We start from the raw sequence: 22,289 nt of genomic DNA on the forward strand, positions 1-22,289 counted from the left end.
TTTGGTGTTTCTTTTTACACCAAATGTTCATCGAAAGTATGGAATCAAATGAGATAGATTACATATACATGCAACATTCATGAAAGTATTTAAGACAAAGTTGGGCGGCAATAATTCATCCCTCTTCTTGCTTCATTGTCATTTTTATTCTCCTCGCTAAATCTTTGTCATCGAACTTAAGGGTGAAATCATTTCTTTTTTACCCTCTTAAATATTAATAATTTATTTCAATTTTTTATAACACATAACTTATGTTTTCATTACTCGCATGCTTGTACCGAAAACAAAAAGAAACATTGAATCTTTTGGCCCAAAGTATTTTTTTTTCTGTTGTACTGTTTTCCCCGGTTTGCTCTCAGATTTAATTGAAAATAAACGAAATGCAAAAATATGCTTTTCAAGTTGCTATATTTTTTTGCATATTTAAAATCTAGTCCTTCAAAGAAGTTAATCTTTTTTACTTTTAGAATTTAAAAGTTCAAGTACAATTATTAATCCCTTAAATGAACTTTACATTAAACTTATTGTTGTGACATTTTGAGATTAAAAAGAAAAGGTGTAATGACTTATTTAGCCCTCTAACTTTACAAAAGAAGTCATTTTAGTCTTCCATATAATATTTCACCTCTTTTAGCCCTTGAATTTACATTATTTGTCAAATCACTCAAAATAGATGGAAAAAGTTAACATCTATTAACTTTATTGACGTAGCATACACATGGATTGTTACGTAAGTAATTAATTAATTTTTTTAGTTTAAAAATTAAAAAAATTATTTTTAAAAATGAATTAATTGATGATGTAGATTGCCACATCAGCAAAGCTAACAAACGTTTACTTTTTCATTCATTTTGGGTTGATTTGGTAAATAACACAAATTCAAAGAGTAAAATAGGCAAAAATTAAATGAAGGGGTAAAATGACTTTTTTTATAAAATTGAAGGGCCAAATAAGTTATTATGACAAAAGAAATACTAACTTGATAGCCATATAATTAAAAAAAAGACATAATAGACCTAAATTTAACATAATAATTTTCATAGTATTAACAATTGAACTTTTATTTTTAAATCTGAAAATTAGGGTGACTAATTCATTATTTTTGGAAAGAAAGAGGAATCAATCTTTGAAAAAAAAGATTAGGGACTAAATTTAAAATATAAGAAGAGTGAAGGAACTTAAAGTATATTTTAACCAAAATTAAGCCCAGATTCCAAACCAGGAAAAAACGGGTGATGGAGATGGAGTTTCTTTTTAGTGTGGCTCCAAATTAAACACGATCATCTCCTTGTTCTTTAACTCCTCTATAAACCCCCAAAAAATACACATGCTATATCCACCATTACATTACGTAGTTTTATTTTTCCAGCTAACAGCCTTGGAAAAATGGAGGTGTTTTGCAGTCTTTCATGGACTCATTCCATTTCTCCTCGTCTTCACATCCCTCACTCTTTCTCTGTAAGTTTCCGAGTAACACCCAATTTCACCATTTTTTCGTTGTTTTTTCTTGCTTTCAAGTTCTAATCGTTTTGCGCTTTCTGGTTTTGTTGTATTTTTTTAAAGGTGGGTGAGACTAACAGATTCAGGGTTATTTGTAGTGCTGCTCAGTCCCCAAAGGTTTGTTCTAATAGATACTCACTTCTTTTAACTTGAAAGTAAATTTTCCATTGTCTCCTAACTTCCATGAATGTGATATGGTTTCATAGTGAAATTGGGGGTCAAATTTTGCTATTAGTTGTGGATTTAATTTAGTGAATTTTAGTATATGTAGGTTTCGAATTTCAAAATTTCAATTTGATTCAAATGATAGCAGTTAAAACCATTTCGATTAAATTCTACCATCAGCCATTTCGTTCTTCAGTTTGATCATTCTTAATCCATTTACTTTTCCAATTAAACTATAGAGACTAAATCCACAACTTAAGCATATTACAAGGACTAATAGATAATTTAACCAAAATGAGGTGTTATGAATTTGATCATGTTGGATCAAGTATTTTCCTTGGGAGATATTTTTTTGATTCTTTATAGATTGTTTTGTAGGCAAATCTGATGACTGTATCAGTTACAGGAGCTACTGGTTTTATAGGTACAAGATTGGTGCAGAGATTGCATGCAGGTAATAATAGTTTATAATTGAAAGACTATTAATTTGTTTAAATGTTTTTTAAGAATAATTTAACTTTTTTTTGAGAAGCTTTTTAGGAACAATTTAACTTTGATGAAATTGTAATGCAGACAACCATAAAGTTTGTGTTTTGACACGGTCCAAGTCCAAAGCTGAGACAATATTTCCGGGTAAGAAGGTAATGAGTACTTTTTGTATTTTGCTCTTACATTGCTTTTCTGCATATAGAAGAGAACATGAAAGAAATTTTGTTGGCAGAAATGGGTGAAAAACCTTTGAGAATCTGAAAAACAAGCATATAGATACATATGTACATATGCATAATTCTCTTTTTTGGTCTTAGAAGAACAGTTCATTACTTAGCAAATTGTTCAGTACATAAGAATACTAGCAATATCAGCTTTAAAAACAAAAACCATAAAGTTCGGAACATTAAAATAAACAACATGATCCTTACACGACAAACTAGGATCACTCCTCTTCCTGACAAGAGCATCCGCACAGCGATTTCCTTCATGAAACACATGCATTAATGGCTACTCTGGAAGGAATCCAGTATATATGCATATTACTTAATACATGCATCTACTTACATATCTTTTTTCCCTCTTTGTTTCTTTGTTTCGCCTTGTCATTTGTAGTGAAGAACTTCCCGGGAATTGTAATAGCAGAGGAGGCTGGGTGGAAGGATTGTATTGAAGGATCGAATGCTGTTGTGAATTTGGCTGGAATGCCTATAAGCACAAGATGGTCTCCTGAGGTTGGTATTAGAAGAATTATCTTAAATCCTAAACTTCGTATCATGTTGCTTGATAGACATGAGCTCTTTAGCCCGACAGGAAAAAAAGTTCAAAATCCTAAACCATAAAATCCTAAATATAACATAATGATTTACTATCATATATTCTTGCATAAGTCCCACTTCTCGAGACATACTTTTTAGCTCATTCGTTTTTCATTTTTGTATGATGCAAATATACTAAATTCTCAGCCTGTTGGCATGCGCGCGCACACACACACACTTCGTTTGATTGATGGCATTGGCTAAGTGATGCAATGGATACTGAATCTTCAGCAACTTTTTTTGTTAAGTATCGATTAAGTCTCCATACACCGCTATTAAAATAGATACCTCTGCATCTTTCTGTACATATACGATGTTGTTTTTATCTGTATTGCAGATTAAAAAGGAAATTAAGGAAAGCAGGATCAGAGTCACCTCAAAGGTTTCATTTTCTGCTTACTTTTTTCTTTTAAAGCAATCGACATTCTATAACCTCTTTTAACTTTTTTTCCATTGCCCCTTTTTGCTGACTTTTGAAGGTTGTAGATTTAATAAACAGTTCACCTCAAGGAGTTCGGCCTACCGTGTTAGTTAGTGCAACAGCCGTCGGTTATTATGGTTCGTATCTACCTTTACATCCATAAGGTTTTTAAGAAACGGACACAGTTCATATCAATATGAACAATGAAATGCTTCAAACATGAGCTCTGCAACTAGGCTCCTCTAACGTATACATATTTTACTTGTTTCTTCCTGCATGCTCAGGCACAAGTGAAACACGAGTATTCGACGAGAACAGTCCATCGGGAAATGATTACTTAGCTGAGGTAAAGAAAGAAAGAGAACGATTACTTAGCTTAGATGAGCATTGTTTTGTTTCCTTTTACTGATGCTATATTTATTTGCTCAGGTTTGTAGGGAATGGGAGGGAACGGCGCTTAAAGTAGATAAGGATGTGAGATTAGCTCTTATTCGTATCGGAGTTGTACTCGGAAAAGATGGTGGTGCTTTAGGTATAACTGATGCTCTTCTTTCTCGATCTCTTCATGCTCGGTATATGATTAAAATTAAGATATATTTTTCTCAACAAAGATATATTTTACTTTTGCAGCTAAAATGATCCCTCTCTTCATGATGTTTGCCGGAGGACCTTTGGGCTCTGGACAGCAATGGTAATGCTATATCATACCTAAGAACTACTTTCAAATAGTTATCGGAGTTGGCTTGTTGATTTTCATTGGGGATGTAAGAAAAAACCCGGACTCGACGGATTCCAACCTGACCCAATTTGATAGTGTCCGGTTTCCTTTTAATATGATTTCGAGGTGGGTCTAATTTTTCATTTGGTCGAGGTGGGTCAGGTTTAAGAAAAACCAACTCTGCCCGCCCCAAGATAAGTACCAAAATAATATAAATTGTGGCTTACCTAAATCGAGTCAGAGTCGGGAATAGCTTTGATTTTTTGGGTTTGACATGGGATGGGTAAATTAATTTTTCGAATTGGGGTCAGATTATGTTGGGGAGTATCAGGTTGGGCAAAAACCCAACCGACCCCACCTCATTGTCATCTCTAATTTTCATTCCTCCAGCTGATATTGTTTTCTTTAATCTACAATTCGATAGTGTTTTTCATATGTAGGTTTTCATGGATTCACTTGGATGACATAGTGAACCTAATATATGAAGCTTTATCCAATCCGTCTTATAAAGGTAAAATCTTCTATGAATTAATGTACTTAAATTTTTGTAAATTCCCAATGCAAAACAAGGCTGAATAACCCATTATTGTAGGAGGAAAACTGAATTGAAATGGGCTTTGATGTTTTCTCTACTCTATTCCAATCTTTGTGTGTTATATCATGCCATTGTTGTCTTCTCCTTGTGGTTTCTATTAGGGGTGTAAATGAGACATTGATACTTGCAAGCTACTCAAGTTTGACTTGAAAAAGATTTGAACTCAATTCGATAATTATTGAGCCGAGCTTGAACTATGGATCGAGCCGAATTCAAGCTTAATAATACTTGGTTCGAACAGCTCGTGAGCTTTTTTGAGCTTTTCATATTTTTATATTATTAAATTACATTATTGGCCTTAATATATATTATTAACCTAAGCTTACTTATCGAGCCGAGCTTGAGCTTGAGTACAAAAATTGGTAAACAAGCTTAATCAAGGTCGAGCTCGAACTCAAGTAGCTCGATTATATCTCGAGCCCAGCTCAAGCTTAAAAATAGATGTTCAATAAAGCTCAAGCCGAGTATTGAACTTCAAATTTCGAGTCGAGCTTGAGCTTGGCACTATTCGGGCTTGACTGAACTTGATTACACCCCTAGTTTCTGTTACATTAATATGAGAACCGTCGCATTTCATCTCCTGCTTTTTGCTTGACCTAATTGTTGTCAGGTGTTATAAATGGAACTGCACCAAATCCGGTTCGATTGTCAGAAATGTGTAATCAATTGGGAAACGTCCTCGGTCGACCATCATGGCTTCCGGTGCCTGACTTTGCTCTCAAAGCTGTATTAGGGGAAGGTGCTTCAGTGGTATGTTCTCTTTTTCCTTACACATCCATAAAACACATGCAATTGTGATTCAATATATACTGTTTATGCAGGTTCTGGAGGGACAAAAAGTGGTTCCTGCAAAAGCTAAGGAATTGGGTTTCCCATTTAAGTACCCTTATGTTAAAGATGCACTTAAATCCATTCTTTCATAGGATTCTTTAGGTTTTCTTTTTGGTTCCATTTTTTTCCTATTAGGTTTTCTCCCAACATGAAGAGTAACATTTTGCGATTGTTATTTTCTGTGTTTGGCTTTGCTTTGCTTTTCCTATTAGCTGTTTATCAATGATAAAAAGAATCAAGCATACATATATATATGTATATATATATACACACACGCACAAATAATCCATTCACATAGCTTTTGGGTTTGAAATACCCAAAATGTTCTTTTGTGTGGGGTTGCAATTTGACATAGATCCCTTTAAATGATTTTACATTTTTCACCTTCCCAATATCTCCTTAATGCTAGTAGCAAATCCATGTACCAAACCCATTGTCTCCACCTTGAACGCTTTTGGAATCAAGGGTTCATGGATTGACCATAGAATCTTGTTCAATAAGTGGAATGCATTAATTACCCACTCTCAGGTTGTGTAATGAGAGACGGAGAAGGGCAACTACTCATTATTAAACCGAACAAGTTTATGACCAAAGAGTTGAAGAGAGGAAAGCTCTTTGCCGTTCCTGGTTCTCTTGTAGCTGGATCTTTCGAAACCACAAGATAGAAACCAATACTTAATACAACAATTAATATAGCTAACCTAAGTGATCGGCAGTTGACAGAGGCATTATAGATGAAACAACAAAGAAAAACTCTGCAAACTTATCGATTGAAAAACTGTGAAACCAAGCAAAGGAGACATTAAAAAGTACTAGTTGATGCTGTCACCTCTCATCTCATCTATTATAAACCAAAATTTCAAAATTAATAGTTGAGTTAAATAACAAAAGACTTAACATTGACAACTATACCAGATAACTCATTGTTCAAGTTACCTACAAGAAGATCAGATTGTGCAAACCTCAAGTTAAGTTATTAAAATTAACAATAAATCCATAAAAAAAAAACCTCAATCCACTATTCATCAATAGCTTTAAAAGTTCAAAGGCTAGCCATCTAACCGAAGGGAAAAATATGATGGGACCTCTCACTGTTTCTCCTAGAAGATTAATTCATGAAACAGCAATATACAATATATCGTAACAACTTCACGAGCACCAAAATTCCGTTGTCTTTTATCCCATAATTTTAGGTGTAGGTACAGGTTCAATCGATATAACCAAGCCGACCTGAGGCTAACCAGAAAGCCACATGATTGTGGTCAACAATATTTAACCAAATAATTACTCAAGGAATAATGAGTTAGCGAATCAAACCTCAAAACCCGGGCAGAGGGCACCTTAGTGCCCAACATTCACTGCACAACAAGACAGGGAAAAGCAAAATAAAATATCTGAAAATCCCCAATGCTCAGGGCAATCAGTTAGGCTCTGATTGATTGAGGTCCAAAGCAAAAGGACAAGATATAAGACAAGACCCCACATTTGGATCTTATCCTTTTACGTTATTTTTGTGTGTGTGTATGTATGTGTGCATGTGTTCGTCTGTGTATGTATGTTTGTATTGCACAACACAGCATAAACTCGATCCAGAGTAAATTAAGAACAATGGTAATGAAAACAAAAGGGAGAATAATTTTTAAGCTATAAAACCGAAAAAGTTTTACTGAAAAAGAAACATGAACAAGAGAGTATAAGAACCCGAATTTACATAAAAGTGCGGGATTCGGTTCCCATCTCTCCTCCCCTTGAAAATGGAAAATGACCCTTTATGCTAACTAACATCTTTTGCTCACAAAAGATGGAAATCAACAGCTAGAAGGTAGAAAGAAAGAATTTATTGAAAGGCTGCATCAGGCGTAGCAGTAAGACCATTGCTCGTCCTCACTAGCACCAAACTCCGCGGCAGCATTGTGGACTTCCTCATATGAACAAGGAGATAAAGCATTGAGATATGGCATGTTGTGGAAGGAGCGAGCGAGGCTGCTGATTAAAGTAGCATAATTGGTGCCATCATTGTCATGGTCCTCCACATGAAATTCTTCAGCACGGTGCTTGAGGGTCTCAAACATGAGCTCAGGCTCATGCTGCAACATCCGGAGGACATCTGCACGTGATGGACCAGGCACCGCCCGCGTAACAGCAAAGCTTTGTGGACCATCACTTTGCAAAACACTAACAACATTCGGGCCACCAAACAGGTTGTGGACACCACCAAGGGCCTCCTGGTAAGCCCCACCTAAGAACATCCCCAAATAATACTGCCCATTTGCACCACCATCGTTACCTTCAAGCTCATGCAAAAGCAAGCTAGTTTCACCACCGATGAACTTATCAATCTTCCCATCACTATCACAAGTTAAATCAGACAATACTCCCCTCACTTCGGGCTTTTCATCCAATCGGTGAATTGGGATTATAGGAAAAACCTGACCAATACTCCAAAAATCCGGGATCGAAGTGAAAATCGAGAGATTGACATTGTATATCCTAGCAGGCTCAGCTGCACCAATCACTTTCGAAACCAAATCAAATAACCCATCAACATCAGCAAGCTGTTCAATCCTCAAACTCCCTTCTATAAACTGGTCCACACATCTTTGTTTCAATTGATCGGCATATAGCAAACAAGTCTCATTCTCATGTCTCATTGCTGCATCACTCAAATTCCAATAATCACAACGAGCATCCTCTGATAACCCCTCAATGACCAAAGGGAGGTCAATATGATTCATTGCTGGGGTGTTAACAGTAGCAGAAATAGCCTCAAATATCAAGATAGAATGATGGGAAACAATGGCTCTCCCACTTTCACTACAAATAATGGGGTGTTTAATAGATTTACGGTCACAAATAATGCGAATTGCATTAACAACAGCTGAGGCATATTCCTCAAGGCCATAAGAAACAGAGAGATCGGAGTTACCAGATTTCGAACCGTCGTAATCAACTCCAAGGCCCCCTCCGATGTCGATAACCTTCATGCAGGCACCGAGTCGGACTAATTCGGAGTATATCTGTGTAGCTTCAACGACACCGTCTTGAAGCAAAGCGGTTGAAGGGATTTGTGATCCAATATGGAAGTGTAACAGCTGCAAACAATCAAGCATCCCAGAATCCTGGAGCTTTTTTACGACCCTTAAAATCTGGGTCGTCGTTAACCCGAACTTCCCTTTTTCACCCGAAGTAGACCCGAAATGACCCGAATGCTTGGTTCTCAGCTTGGCCCGGACCCCAATCACGGGTCGAACCGAGAGCTTATTGGTTAAATCAATGACCAAATTCACCTCTTCTTCTTGTTCAAGAACAATCACAGTGTTCAACGCGAGCTTCTTTGCTATCAAAGCAAGGGAAACGTACTCAGCATCTTTGAAACCATTGCAGACCAATAATGCTTCGGGGTTTCCTTTGCAAAGGCAACTCATGGCCAAAAGAAGTTCGGGTTTTGACCCGGCTTCCAACCCGAACCGGAATGGAGCCCCGAATTTGACTATGTCTTCCACGACGAGCCTGTCTTGGTTACATTTCACGGGATAAACGCCTTGATAATGAGACTCGTAACATTGAGCTTGTATGGCTGATTCAAAAGCCGAGTGCAGTGACTCGACCCGGTTTTTCAGCACATCGGGTAAACGAACAATGAGGGGAAGCCGTAACCCAAGTCCGCCCGCCGATTTTGGATCCGAAACTTTCTTAACGATTTTCAGCAAGTCGATTTCCTGATGCGCCAAACTGCCCGCACCATAAGGGCGAACGGCGACATTGCCGGAGCTGTTGACGGAAAAGTAAGGGGCACCCCATTCGTCAATACGATAAAGTGCAGAAGAGTGAGCGGGGGACCAATGGCTTGACTCGGAATTAGCCACGGCAGCGGTGACTGCGGCCGCGTTAGATGATAAAAAAGGTACCGGCGAGCGAATGGATGTATCCCCAGCATCCGCGTGACCAGGAGGCGCTACGGCGGAGTCTACGCAGCAAGCCATGACCGGCATCCCCGACGGTGTACCAAAAAATGCTAGATTTGATAAATCTTTTTCAAAGGTTGGGGGCTTTGAAACCCGCCGAGGCCGAGGCCCCGGCTACCCCCTCAAAAGGAAGCAGCGGAAAAACCCTAATTACAACAGGAACGACGCCGTTTTTTTACCCTACAGTTCGAAATTCCGGCGTCGACCGTTAAAGAAATAAAATTTTAAAATTCCTTAAAACTAAAAAAAAATTAAAAAATTTACACTGCCATAATGGAGTTCACCATGCAGATCTTAAAACACAAAAAAGAAAGGAAAATTAATGGAAAAATAAGGGTTTTAGTGTTCTACAAAGAAGACGTGAGACGAAAGGTAAATGGGCGAGAATTGCATGGAAGCAAATGTTCCTTTATATAGGGGCTTTTCACGGGCTCATTCGGGCTAATGATACGGGCTATGGGTACCCGAAGAATTTCTCATCAATTTCTCGTGTATTTTTCAGTTTTATCCACAACCTCAAAAGAGAAAAAGCAATAGAAAAGTGAGAATTTTTAAAGGTCTAATTCTGCACCAAGGTCTGTATTCTTTTAGATTTTTCAATTTGATCCATTTACTTTTAAATTTCACAAATTTAATCCTTGTGCTTATTTGACTTAAAAATTAAATTCCAATTGAGAAAAATTCTGCCAAGTTTAAATAGGTGTTATCAATTGGATTTTTTCTAATTAGAACTTTAAATATTAATAATATCAAGGTCTGTATTCTTTTAGATTTTGCAATTTGATCCATTTACTTTTAAATTTCACAAATTTAATCCTTGTGCTTATTTGACTTAAAAATTAAATCCCAATTGAGAAAAATTCTGCCAAGTTTAAATAGGTGTTATCAATTGGATTTTTTATAATTAGAACTTTAAATATTAAAAATATTATAAGTCTAAATATAATAAAAATTAATTATTAGTGTTACTAAATGGAATTTAATTTTCAAATTGTATAAATAAATATATTAATTTTTTTACAATAAATATAAAAAGATTAAATTTCTAGAATATGAAAAATACACAAAGGTATATTTAAAATTTTTCAAAATATAAATTGCAAATGGAAAATTTTAACATTAAGTTTAGGCTCAATAAAAATTTGAAAAAATTAGGAATCTATTTAAATTTTTAATTTTTTGGAAAGTTATAATTTTTTTTAAATATTTAAGGACTTAACTAAAATTTTCTTAAAAAATAAGGATACAATAAAATTTTAAAAAATTTGGGCCCAACCTCCTGTGTATTGCTAAGCTCCAGTTATTGAATTTTGTTATTCTTTTAGAAAGGCAAAAAAGGTTTTATAGTGAGATTCCTTGGTGACGGTTAATCATCGTCGAGCTGACACGTGTCCCGATAAATACGGATGCCCTTTTCACCTTTTTGAGCGAGACATTAGGTTTGGATCCATGTTCTCGTGAAAATATCGTTCGGGACATTTTTTTTCGTGACGAAGATTTTGTATTAACGGCTGTGATTCTACCACGTAGTGATTTGAATAATGTTTCTTTACCAAACCTCTTTAAATTAATGTTAAATTTTAAAATATTTTTATTCCTACTTTTAAATTATTAATATTTATCAATTAAATTGTTTTTTAAATATAATTATCAGTGAATTATACTTAAACCTATTAATTTAATTTATAAACCTATATTTGGTATATAATATCTCAATGTGCCGAACCATTAAGAGACTCAGGGGTATGATCCGTCTAAGAGATTTAAGGGCCATACTCTCTGAGAATGACAAATTTTTAATTTTACCTTTTTATAATTTATAAAATTTTAATTTAGTAATAGTAAAATGATATTTTAAGCTTAAAATGATAAAAATTTATAAAATTTATAAATATATAAACTATTAAAATAAAAAAATTATACTTTTATTATTATAAAAATATACAATTTAATTTTAACCCTAATTTTTTTTTTTACTCTGCCATTGTAAATGTTACAAATTAACCCACATATTTTAAATATTTTAAACATTATTTCTAAATATAATTACTAATTAAAAGTTACCATATATCTCATTTATTTTTTAAGAATAATTTTCATTAGTATATTTTTGAATAATTATTATCTTTTATATTGATAGTAAAGAAAATTTAATTTATCCATATGTCACATTTATTTATTCTTTTGTATATCAATTAATGATATATGTTCCCTTTTTAATCTTATTTACAGAGTTAAAAACTGCACGATAATTGTATTAAATAATTTTCCTAACTAAAATTAAATTAAAACAAGACATAATGATAAGTTTAGTTTTTAATATTATTTTGTTTATCATTTTAGCTAATTATTCTAATTATAATTATTCAAATATTAATTTGTAATATATAAAATCTCTACTATCAATAAATGAAATAATAATTATTCTAATTATAATTATTCATAAAAAATAAATAAAATACATGGTAACTTCTAATTAATAATTATATCTAATAATGTTTAAATATTTTAAATTATGTGGGTCAATTTGTAACATGTACAGTAGCGGAGTCAAGAAAATTTTTTTGGAGCTGGACTTAAATTGTATATTTTTATGATATTAAAATTATAATTTTATCATTTTAACAGCCTTTATCTTTATATTTTTTAAAGGGTTAAATCAAATTAGAATTTGTTTCAAAGGTATATTTATTTTTATATTGAGAAAACGATATACTTTTAAATAAGTGAAAATACGTAATAAGTTCCCATGCTTTTTGTAATTCATAATTTAATCCCTATACTTTATTTATAGAAATTTAATACTTTTAATATTTCAAAAATCATATCTAACTTTTAATACAATTAAAATTATTTTGTTAAATTAAATTTCATTACAACGATATTTTTTAAGTTACACTTCTATTGAGTTTTTTTTTAATTTCAAAATTTCACACTAAGAAATTTTAAAAAATAATAAATTATTGCATTTGAAATTTAAATTTGAAAAGAATAGGGGCTAAATTCATGAAAATAAAATATTAGAGACTAATTTTTAAATCTATGAAGAATATAGGTACCTATTATATATTTTAACCTTAAAAGAAAGAAATAGAGAACCTTAAAAAGAAAAATGGGGGCCAGTTTTGAGAAAAGGAAATGAATCTGCGACTGTGAGCGGTGACCGTAAAAATAAAGAACCTTATCTCCCAGAGAATCTGCAAAATTGACACTTAAAAAGAGTAAAATAATGTTGACACCTTTATATGTCTCGTTTACTTGATGCGCATCAAACACGTAAATGACACGCGTATCATTTTATCTCAATTTGTCTTTTTCATTTTAGTCCTTCGAAAATCCAACCCTCAAATTAGATTTATAAAATTCAAATTCAAAATTTTATTTATGGTATATCGAACTTCATAGATAGTGTTAGAGGCTAGATAAGAACCTTAATCTAGGAGTGGAGTTAGAAAAATTTTTAGGGGTCAAAATTAAATTGTAATTTTTACGATAATAAAAATATAATTTTTACATTTTAATAGCCTATATCTTTATAATTGTTAAATGATTAAATTAAATTTTTATCATTTTAGGAGGACCAAAGTGTAATTTTATCTTTATTAATTTAAAATTTTAAAAAATATAAAGAACCTAAATAGAAAATTTTTCATTTTAGAAAGTTGAGCCCTTGTCAGCCTCCCCTACCTATGCCCCTGCCTTAACCTCAAAATAAGGAAATTTAGAAAATGTTAAAATATGGTTCAAATCTCTCTTTTTGGGATTTCAAATATCAAGTTTAATAGTTAGCTTCGTTGAAATTTTATTGTTAAATTTATTGATGTGGCTTTTTGAAATTTAACTGAATTTTTTTTACAATATTGGATGTTAACAATTGGGCTTGCATTTTAAAATCCGAAAAGTAGTGAGACAATCTATTGAAATAAAATTAAGAGACTAAATTTCAAATTTATGAAAAATACAAATATTTTAAATATATTTTAACTTTTCTATAATTATAAGTTAATACAATAGTCAATTTTCGCTTTGGTCCCTCTAAAAATTTATAATTCAATATTAAACCTCTTAAAATAATAAGGATGTTGGTCATGCTTCGAAAGTTTTATTTTCAACTCTTTCGAAAGTTCAAGTACTTAAATAAGCAATCAGTCTCAAAATGAGATCCCTATGTAGAATATTTAAAAAGTCGAACCATGGCATTTGCACATAGTTAAACTCAAACCATGCTTTATAACATTATAGAGCATTTTTTTGGTAACACTCTCACCCGTAGAAGTACTCTACATGCTAGTCTAACCGTACATGTTATAAATGGTTCATCTCTCCATGTACTTGAATAACATGACTATTTTGTAATTTTTTATAATTGGATGACCAAAAAAATTTTATTAATAATTAGATGGCTAAAAATATAACTTACCCATTAATATTTCTTCACTTCACTTTACAAATTTTGCTCTTAGACACTATTGTTTTTGTTTTTACTTTTAAGTACGTAGTTTTTTTAATGATATTTGAATTATTAATTTCATCTTATTTTATCTAAAAATGTGGAATATCCAATAAAAACATGTCAAGTGCCATTTCTTTTATTAAAGATCAATTTTGCAATTAAACCAAGGGGTTATTGCAGAGCTGTCCGTGAGAGTGGGTGGGAGCTTAGGAAAGGAAATGGATAATTAGAAATTATAAATAAATAAATAAACCCAAAATGATATTAACCTGTGATAATTCGACTTGAAAATTCAAAAAACAATTTGTCACTAAACTATTAAATAATATACATTTTGATCACTCAACTTTAAAAAATTATAAAATAACCACTAAACTATTCAAAAATTTCATCTAAGTCGTTGAAATCCACATGAATTGCCATACAAACTACCATATTTAAAAATTTAACGTTTTCATCATTATTTTCATTAAAAAATAGTAATTCGTCCCTTTTTAAAAGGTTGATTGGCTAAATTTAATTTAAGAAAGAATAAAAGTCAAATTGACAAAAGAGGTAAACATCAAGGGTTATAATTATCATTATACCAATATAAACTTAGCTATCATAACGAATGTTGTTATAGAGAAGATTGATTGTATAATTTTTTCTATACGCTTGGACGTTCACTTTCGAGATCATATCCGAATATGTATCAAACACGGATCATTAAAAAAATAATAACAGATTAAGGCATTATCTCCAAAATTGAACTTCCATAGAGAAAAGTTTCAATTTCAGAAGCAAAGATAGACTGATGAAAATAACATTCAAACAGGGATAAAAAGGTTCTTGTCAATTTATTCATAGAAACTCATTTCTACTTCTACAAAGTGAAAAGAGCAACCACTAAATGAACCCTCAAAAGTAGTTGCTTTTCATTAAATACTAATAGTACCAACCCTGGATTTGCTGCTTAAATCGGAACTAACCCGAGAACGATCGAATACTCTTTTTTCATATGGTAATATACCAATATAAGCAAATAAAAGAATACTAACCAATTCCACCGGTATCTTATTCTGCTCTAGATTGGCCAGCCCGGGAAGACAAGATGATGCCGACAATAAGGCCGTAAAGAGCCAAAGCTTCGGCAAAGATGAGGATAAGTATCATTCCAACAAAAAGTTTTGGTTGTTGTGCATTAGCTCTGCAAAACAAAGGAATTACTCAATTCAAATATGCAAAATGGCAAACGTATGTTTTAATTCATGAGGTCTAATTATGAATTTCATCCCTCTACCTTAATGAAATAAGTCCCTTTACTTTAATTTGTCAAATTTTGGCTCTTGTACTTTATGAAAACTAAGAAGTTAGACTAGGTGTTCGTAAATACATGAACTTGAGCTGCTAAGTTGTTGCTAATTCATTGCATATTAATTATTGAGCTGCTGATTTCCAAGTCACGATTTACTGGCAAAGTTTAACAATGTTATCCAATTGGACAAACTTCTCGGTTACCATAAAGCAGAGGGATGAACTTCAGAATTATACCCATTTCATGAAAAACTCAAAACTTTTTCCACTAAAGCAATAGATAAACAAGATGATGCAAAGTAATGTCCTTATGATTAAGACAGTCTCACAAACTATAGCTTTATATTTCACTGTCACGTACAATTATTTACCTAAAAAAAACATGTAATCTACCATTTGGTCTAAAACAGTAAAACTATGAATGCCCTTCTACTAACAATTTCATTCATTTCTACCGTTAAAACATGAGATTGAAAGTGGCTGGTTATTTCATCAACCATGCTAGTTTTTAACAAAATAAATGGATGAAAATTTTAATAAAATATTGATTTGCTCTTTAATATAACGTACAGTGACTAATTTGCCCAAGGGGCAAAATGCAATCCGACTACTATTATAGGGGCCTCCATGATACTTTTACTATCTAACCTACAACTAGATCATTGTAATAAGAACCATGGATGGGAGGGCAGCAATAGATATTAAAACGAACTAAAACCGGATAGGGAAATGGCAACGCTATGGTTGCAAACTCCATGAGTGCATTAAGCAACCGTGAAAAGTATAAATCAACAACAACAATGTCCAATCTGAAATAAAAACATGGATATAAAAGGCACTATATATACCTGACACCAGCATCACCAACAATTCCAATAGCCATTCCAGCAGAAAGACCGGCAAGGCCACAAGCAAGACCAGATGAAAGATGGGCGTAACCATCGAAAAGGTAATACGATTTTGCCTTAGGATTGATCCCGGTACTAATAATGACAGCAATAATCAACCCGTAAATACCCAAGACACCAGCCATAACAACGGGTACAATCGATTTCATCACCAATTCTGGCCTCATCACACCCATAGATGCCACACCGACACCGCTCTTAGCGGTCCCATATGCAGCTCCCATACCTAAATTCACAAATTAAAAACATATTTTTTTCAACCCTAAATTATTGGATCCACATCTAAATTCCGTCATTTAATTCCCAATCAGAACTAACAACTTTAAAGCGTGAAATTCACTCGGATGAATAAAAACAATAATTTATTTCCCAATTATTCATATAAAAAATTCATAGATCCGTGTCAAATATAATAGAATCATCACGTAATTTACAATGAACATTGGAAAATTTGATTTTTATACCAATTGAGATTAAAAAAGATCTAATATGAACATAATTAAAGAGATGTAAAATTTTAAAAAATAACGATAAATTTATAGGGGAGGGTTATGATTGATTACAAGAGAAGACAAGAGCGGCGGCGGCGCCGAGAAAGCCGAAGAACGGAGCCGTTTCATCGCCGCTGAATGTAGAAGCCATTGTGGATCTGGAAACGTTGTCGTTTAGATCTGAGAACAGTCGAAACTCTCGGAGTTGCTTTCCTTCAAGGCAGTGTTTGATCTCCCATCTTATATCTGGTTTTTATTGCGATATTGGAATAAAATGGTCAGGTTTTACTATACTAGTCCCTACACTATGTGTAAGTTAGAGATTTGAACTCTATTTTTTTTAATTTGGTTAATTTTAGTCGTATACTTTTTGAGTTGGTAAAATTTAATCATCTTGCTTTTTATATTTATTTTTAATTTTAGTCTTTACAAAACAATATTAATTAAATTCATTTGGTTAAATTATTTGTTATCAATCTTGTATTATATGTAAAGTTATAGATTTAGCCTCTGTTCTCCAATTTGTTTATTTTTAGTAATTTATTTTTCGAACTTTAAAATTTTAGTTTTAATGTAATGACAATCGTTAAATCATTAATTATCTTTTTTATTAGTGATATGTAGAAATAATAATCTGGCATGATATTATACATGTGATAATATTATGTTTGTCTCGTACCACCTTGGGCTGAATTTTTAAAATTTGAATAGATTAAAAATAATCAAATTAATATAAAGGACTAAATATATATCTTATGCATATTATATGGATTAATAATAAAATTTTACCAAAGAAAAAAATTAAAATAAACTTTTGCATTTAATGGGCTTAAAGGCCCAATCTAAGCCATTGAGCCCGTTTGTTTCTTATTTATTCTTCCCAGTCCGTAGCCCATTTAAAAACTGGATTGGACCGATTCGGTCAGACTAAAAATTGACCAGGATAACAGTCCAAAATAAAGGATTTGATTGATTAATTTGTGAACGGTATCAACCGGTTCAACAATTTATTTAATTAAATCGAATAAATCAATAGAGTCGATCAAATTAGTGGTCTAATAAATTCCACGCACAATCAAAATTTTTCAATGTGATTGTGGTTGAAACCTTGACAGTAAGGATAAGTTCCTTTCTTATTAATTTCAATAGTTGACAAATTGTTTTAGTCTAATCTAACTACTTAAGATTAAATATTTCGAGATACGTGTGAGTTTAAATGTGTGCAGTATATTTAATTTATTTTTTATCTCACGCTATAATATTATAATATTTAATTTTACTACTACCATTATTTTTACACTAACCGCAAGTGAACACAACTGTCCATCTAAACCTACCAATGTCAAACTCCATGAACAAGGTGGCAGATCGAGTAGCAAAGAAAACAGTCAATGGCGAAGATTTTAGGACTTTCTTATAATTTCTAAGTTACAGACAATGACGAAACTAGAGAAGTTTGACAGTGACTTTGAACCCAAAAATGATACAATTATTTCTGTAATTTACAATTTTACCGGAATGAATGAATGTGACCACGTTTGAAGAAAGAAAAGCATGCCCGTGAAATACAAAGTGGAAATTTTGAAATCTTGGTAATGGAATTATAATTTTTTTTGGTCATTAGCAATCTGGAAATTGGAAGAACAAAACAAAAGAGAAATTGACTTAATTTAGATGCCAAATATACCCAAAAGTTGCTATCGAGTATCTAGCAAGCCTACCCCTTCTTTTTCTTTTTTCAAATGCCATATCTCTAAAAGATTTGTTGTTTTCTACATCAGAAAGTGTCTTATACCAGATTGAAAAGCAGTTAGGGTATCGATTCGGAGACAATCATTAGATTAATTAATTTGAAAAGTGGCACAAATTAGTTGAATTAGGCTAAAAAACCAATTGAATCGAATAGTTGAACTGGGTTTTTATTTATGGATTGATAATTTATTTAATTGAATCAAATAAATGGATTGACCCGATTAAATTAATTGAATTGATGAACTGATGGCCTGACCAATTTAATTATCGATCTAGTACTGCTGAGGAGTTTATTATTTAATATTTTAAAAAAAATGATATAATTACCAAAGTCTAGTTTAATTAAAAAAAATATTAAAAGCCATAAATTAGTAGTTAAATACTTGTACAAGTTGGAATGACATGTTTAATATTTAATTTAATCTACGTATTTTAAATACGCCCCATATCATATTCGAGTTTAGGGACAAAGATAAGAGACTGGCAGTGACCCTGATCCTCTAATAATGGCAAAATTACTATTTAGATCTTAATGATTTTGTAAATCACATTTTAGCTCCCAAAATCTATAATTCATTTTGGCTCCTAACGTAAATCTCTACCATTGCCCCCATCTGAGTTAGCATTTAAGGCTTAAGCTGATGACTAAGTTTATAAAACATTTTGATTATTACAATATTTATAATTTAAAGACTCAATTAAAACATTTTGAAGTTTTAAGATTAACTTATAATATGAGCCATAATTTAAGGTCATCTTATGAATTAACCCTTTTGATAGACATGACTAATAGGATAAAATACAATCATGTCCATGGTTTATTTAAAATCTCCAAAATAATCTCAACCCTAAATCAAGAAGATTTTGCTATTAGTTCATGTACTATTTGTAAATTGTCAATTTGGTCATATACTTGATCATTTTTAATCTCTCTATACTTTTTTAGATTTTAAAAACTATGTCCTAACCAAAACAGTAACCATTAAATTTGTTAAACTAAATTCCGTTCTTTCTAAAATATTATATAACAAACATATTATCGCTTATGTAGTATTTATCATATTACTATTTCCATATAATATTTTTTTTAAAAAAGTCATGTTATGGATATTGACAATTGGATGTGAAATGTGATAATGTTTTTTTAGTTGAATCGATTTTAGTTGGCGGAGCTGCAGATAGTCATTGACTAAAATACGGCTTATTCATCATTTATCGAGTCGAAATTGGAAGATCTTTGTTCGTCATATTCCGAGGTCGCAAAATACAGTAGTTGATCATATGGCCAAGTGTATAGCGACTAATTCCATAGAAATCCATTTGTTTGAGGAACCCCTGCAATCAGCTAGAAGTTTAACTGAAGCAGATTATGTTATTGCTTTGAGTCACTAGTGTAATTTTTTGAGTTTTTCGCTTTAAGTTATCTTTTTTCCTACAAAAAATAAGGTTATGTCATTTTAGTTAAAGGACTTAAATATTAGCATTCGAGTAATGAGTGAAATTTTTAAAATTCAAAAAATTGAAAATAATCAAATTGAAAAATAAATATTAAATCTACAACTTACGCATAATAAGAACAAATAATAAAAATTTATCTAAACAGATTAATTGTTACTATTTATGTCAAAATTAAAAATTTCAAAATTTAAAAAGTATAGGAACTAAAAACGACCAAATTAGAATACATAGACTAAATATGCATCTTAATCAAAGTATAGGGACTAATGTAGAATTTAACCTAATAAAATATCCTCAAAGGCCTTAGCAAGTGAACATTTACTAGACATAAAACGACATCGTTCGCAATCAAATTATTAATGGAGGAATGGATTGCCTAACTGTTAAGGTGGGTCCGTAATTTTCGCTTTAATTGTTGATGATTTACAACTACTTAAAATTAAGTGGATAAGGTCGAATGATAAAAAGTTGGGTAAATCACATTAATAGTCACTGAATTATGATTTTTTTAATTACTTAATTATGAAAAGTTACAAAATATGTACTCAATTATTAATAAATTTCTATTTTTGGCCACTCAACCATTCAAAATTTATCTTTTGTGTCACAAATTTGTAATATAGTCATTGTACTTGTACTTTCAAAAATTTAATCCTCACTTTTCAAATTTCAAAACTTCGATCCAATTATTAACACATTTTTTTACGTTAATTTTGTTGGTGCGGCATTTAAAAAATATATATTACTTGATAGTCATATAACTAAAAAACAACATTGTAATGAACGCGAGTTTAACAAAATAATTTTAACAATATTAATAGTTGGACATGAGATTCAAAATCTAAAAAGTATAAGAACTAAATTCCAAATGTACGAAGAGTATAAAAAATTATAACATATTTTAGCCTTATAATTTTTAAATTATTTTTTATGATCTCATCAAGCTTTTAATTTAATCCGAATTCAAAAATAAAATAAAAAATTAAATTTCGAGATTAATAACAATAAAATAAGTAAAAAAATAAAGTTAAAAAAATAATTAAAATTTGAAATTAAAACAATAGACTTACAAAATACGAATAATTAATTAATATTTTAATAAAAAAAATTGAGATTAAATATTAGTTTATTGAAAAGTTTCCACATACTTTTTTCTTGATGAAACATAAATCTGCCACGTGTCCAGAAAAGCAATGTTCACGTATTCATAAACTAGTCGGGTCAAACAAAGATGCTTCGTGCCACGTGAATAACGAAACGCCTTTGTTCGAAAGTAGTTTTAATATTATGGTTAATTGCACCTAATTTTGGTTTAAATTTTGAATTCATCCTTAAATTTTAAAATGATTACAATTAGTTCTTAAAGCATCAATATTGTATTAATCTGATATTTTATTGGTCTAATTATCAACTTAAATGTTAGATGCTAGCTTGAATCTGAATATGAAGACCAAATTTTTAGTACGCATGTATCAACCATACATATAATTTTAAATTTAATGTGTTAAAAGTCAGATAATGAGATTAAAATTTATGAGTTTTTTTTTATCATGTCAGATCAAGTTATCAATGCACCTAAATATTGATCCACGTTTTTTAAACATTAGAGTTTGGTTTTAACACCCAACCTGACAGAAGGATTCAATTGATATAATACTAATATTTCAAAATTCAATTAGAGTGTTTTAAAGCATGAGATCCAATTTAAAATTTGAATCATAGTTTATGGATGGCTAATGCAATTAACCCTTAATATTATATAAATAACTAATTTTGATATGATTATTATACGACAAATCATCTATATTATATATTAAGCACTTGATTGAGTCGGTGTTGTTATATGTTTTAAGTTCAAATCTGATTAAATGTGTAAATTTTTTATATAAAATATGAGAAGATAAAAATACCCTTAAAATAATATAATTTGCTTTATAAAAAAAAGGTATTTTAGTTCCTACCTAATCAAGGGCGAAGCCATTTTTTTAAGAGGAGACCGAAATTAAATTATAATTTTTACGATGGTAAAAATATAATTTTATCATTTCAATAACTTATATTTTTATAATTTTTAAATGATTAAATCAAATTTTTATAAATTTTTGAGGGGGCAAAATATAATTTTATTTTTATTAATTTAAAATTTTTAAAATTTTAAAGAGCTTAAAAAAATTATTTTAAGGGATCAAGGCCCCTAGATAAGCTACCGTACCTAATTGAGTTGGTATTTAATTCACTATATCAGTTAAGGCTATAGATATTTATTTTAAATATAAAAAAATGAAGTTAATGCAATGTGGTAAGTGGCACATTATTGGACCCCCAAACTTTTTGGACTTTTTTCCTTAATAATTGTGGGTTCACTATTTAGTGTTTTGAAAGGTGGAAGGTGAAGAAGAAAGATGGGAAAGATTCATTTATGTTTTTTT

The 22,289-nt window shown here is 31.3% G+C and overlaps 3 protein-coding genes across 4 annotated transcripts; 1 reads left to right on the top strand and 2 right to left on the bottom strand.

Annotated features, from left to right (window-relative positions):
- The first annotated feature begins 1,215 nt into the window (after positions 1-1,215).
- Positions 1,216-5,781, top strand: LOC107927930 (epimerase family protein SDR39U1 homolog, chloroplastic). 2 transcript variants are annotated; one of them, XM_041102915.1, is made up of 13 exons: positions 1,216-1,458; positions 1,564-1,617; positions 2,044-2,119; positions 2,239-2,298; positions 2,770-2,888; positions 3,310-3,354; positions 3,452-3,530; positions 3,672-3,739; positions 3,823-3,925; positions 4,024-4,084; positions 4,552-4,622; positions 5,317-5,456; positions 5,528-5,781. In XM_041102915.1, the coding sequence occupies exons 1-13, from the start codon at positions 1,387-1,389 to the stop codon at positions 5,627-5,629; spliced, it is 1,050 nt and encodes a 349-aa protein (XP_040958849.1). In that variant the 5' UTR covers positions 1,216-1,386; the 3' UTR covers positions 5,630-5,781. The 2 variants fall into 2 exon arrangements, with proteins under 2 accessions (XP_040958849.1, XP_016714542.2); XM_016859053.2 differs by having other exon boundaries at positions 1,261-1,458; positions 3,678-3,739.
- A 1,392-nt stretch (positions 5,782-7,173) lies between these two features.
- On the bottom strand, positions 7,174-9,898 carry LOC107927929 (arginine decarboxylase). Its single transcript, XM_016859052.2, has one exon. The coding sequence runs from the start codon at positions 9,527-9,529 to the stop codon at positions 7,391-7,393; it is 2,139 nt and encodes a 712-aa protein (XP_016714541.1). The 5' UTR covers positions 9,530-9,898; the 3' UTR covers positions 7,174-7,390.
- Positions 9,899-14,771: 4,873 nt separating this feature from the next.
- On the bottom strand, positions 14,772-16,940 carry LOC121222342 (V-type proton ATPase subunit c2). Its single transcript, XM_041102925.1, has 3 exons — positions 16,723-16,940; positions 16,100-16,385; positions 14,772-15,144 (listed from the first exon to the last, which is right to left on the bottom strand). Exons 1-3 carry the CDS (start codon positions 16,799-16,801, stop codon positions 15,012-15,014), a joined length of 498 nt encoding a protein of 165 aa, XP_040958859.1. The 5' UTR covers positions 16,802-16,940; the 3' UTR covers positions 14,772-15,011.
- Between the last annotated feature and the right edge of the window lie 5,349 nt (positions 16,941-22,289).

The sequence above is a fragment of the Gossypium hirsutum genome, chromosome A03 (assembly GCF_007990345.1).
Source record: "Gossypium hirsutum isolate 1008001.06 chromosome A03, Gossypium_hirsutum_v2.1, whole genome shotgun sequence".
NCBI lineage: Eukaryota > Viridiplantae > Streptophyta > Magnoliopsida > Malvales > Malvaceae > Gossypium > Gossypium hirsutum.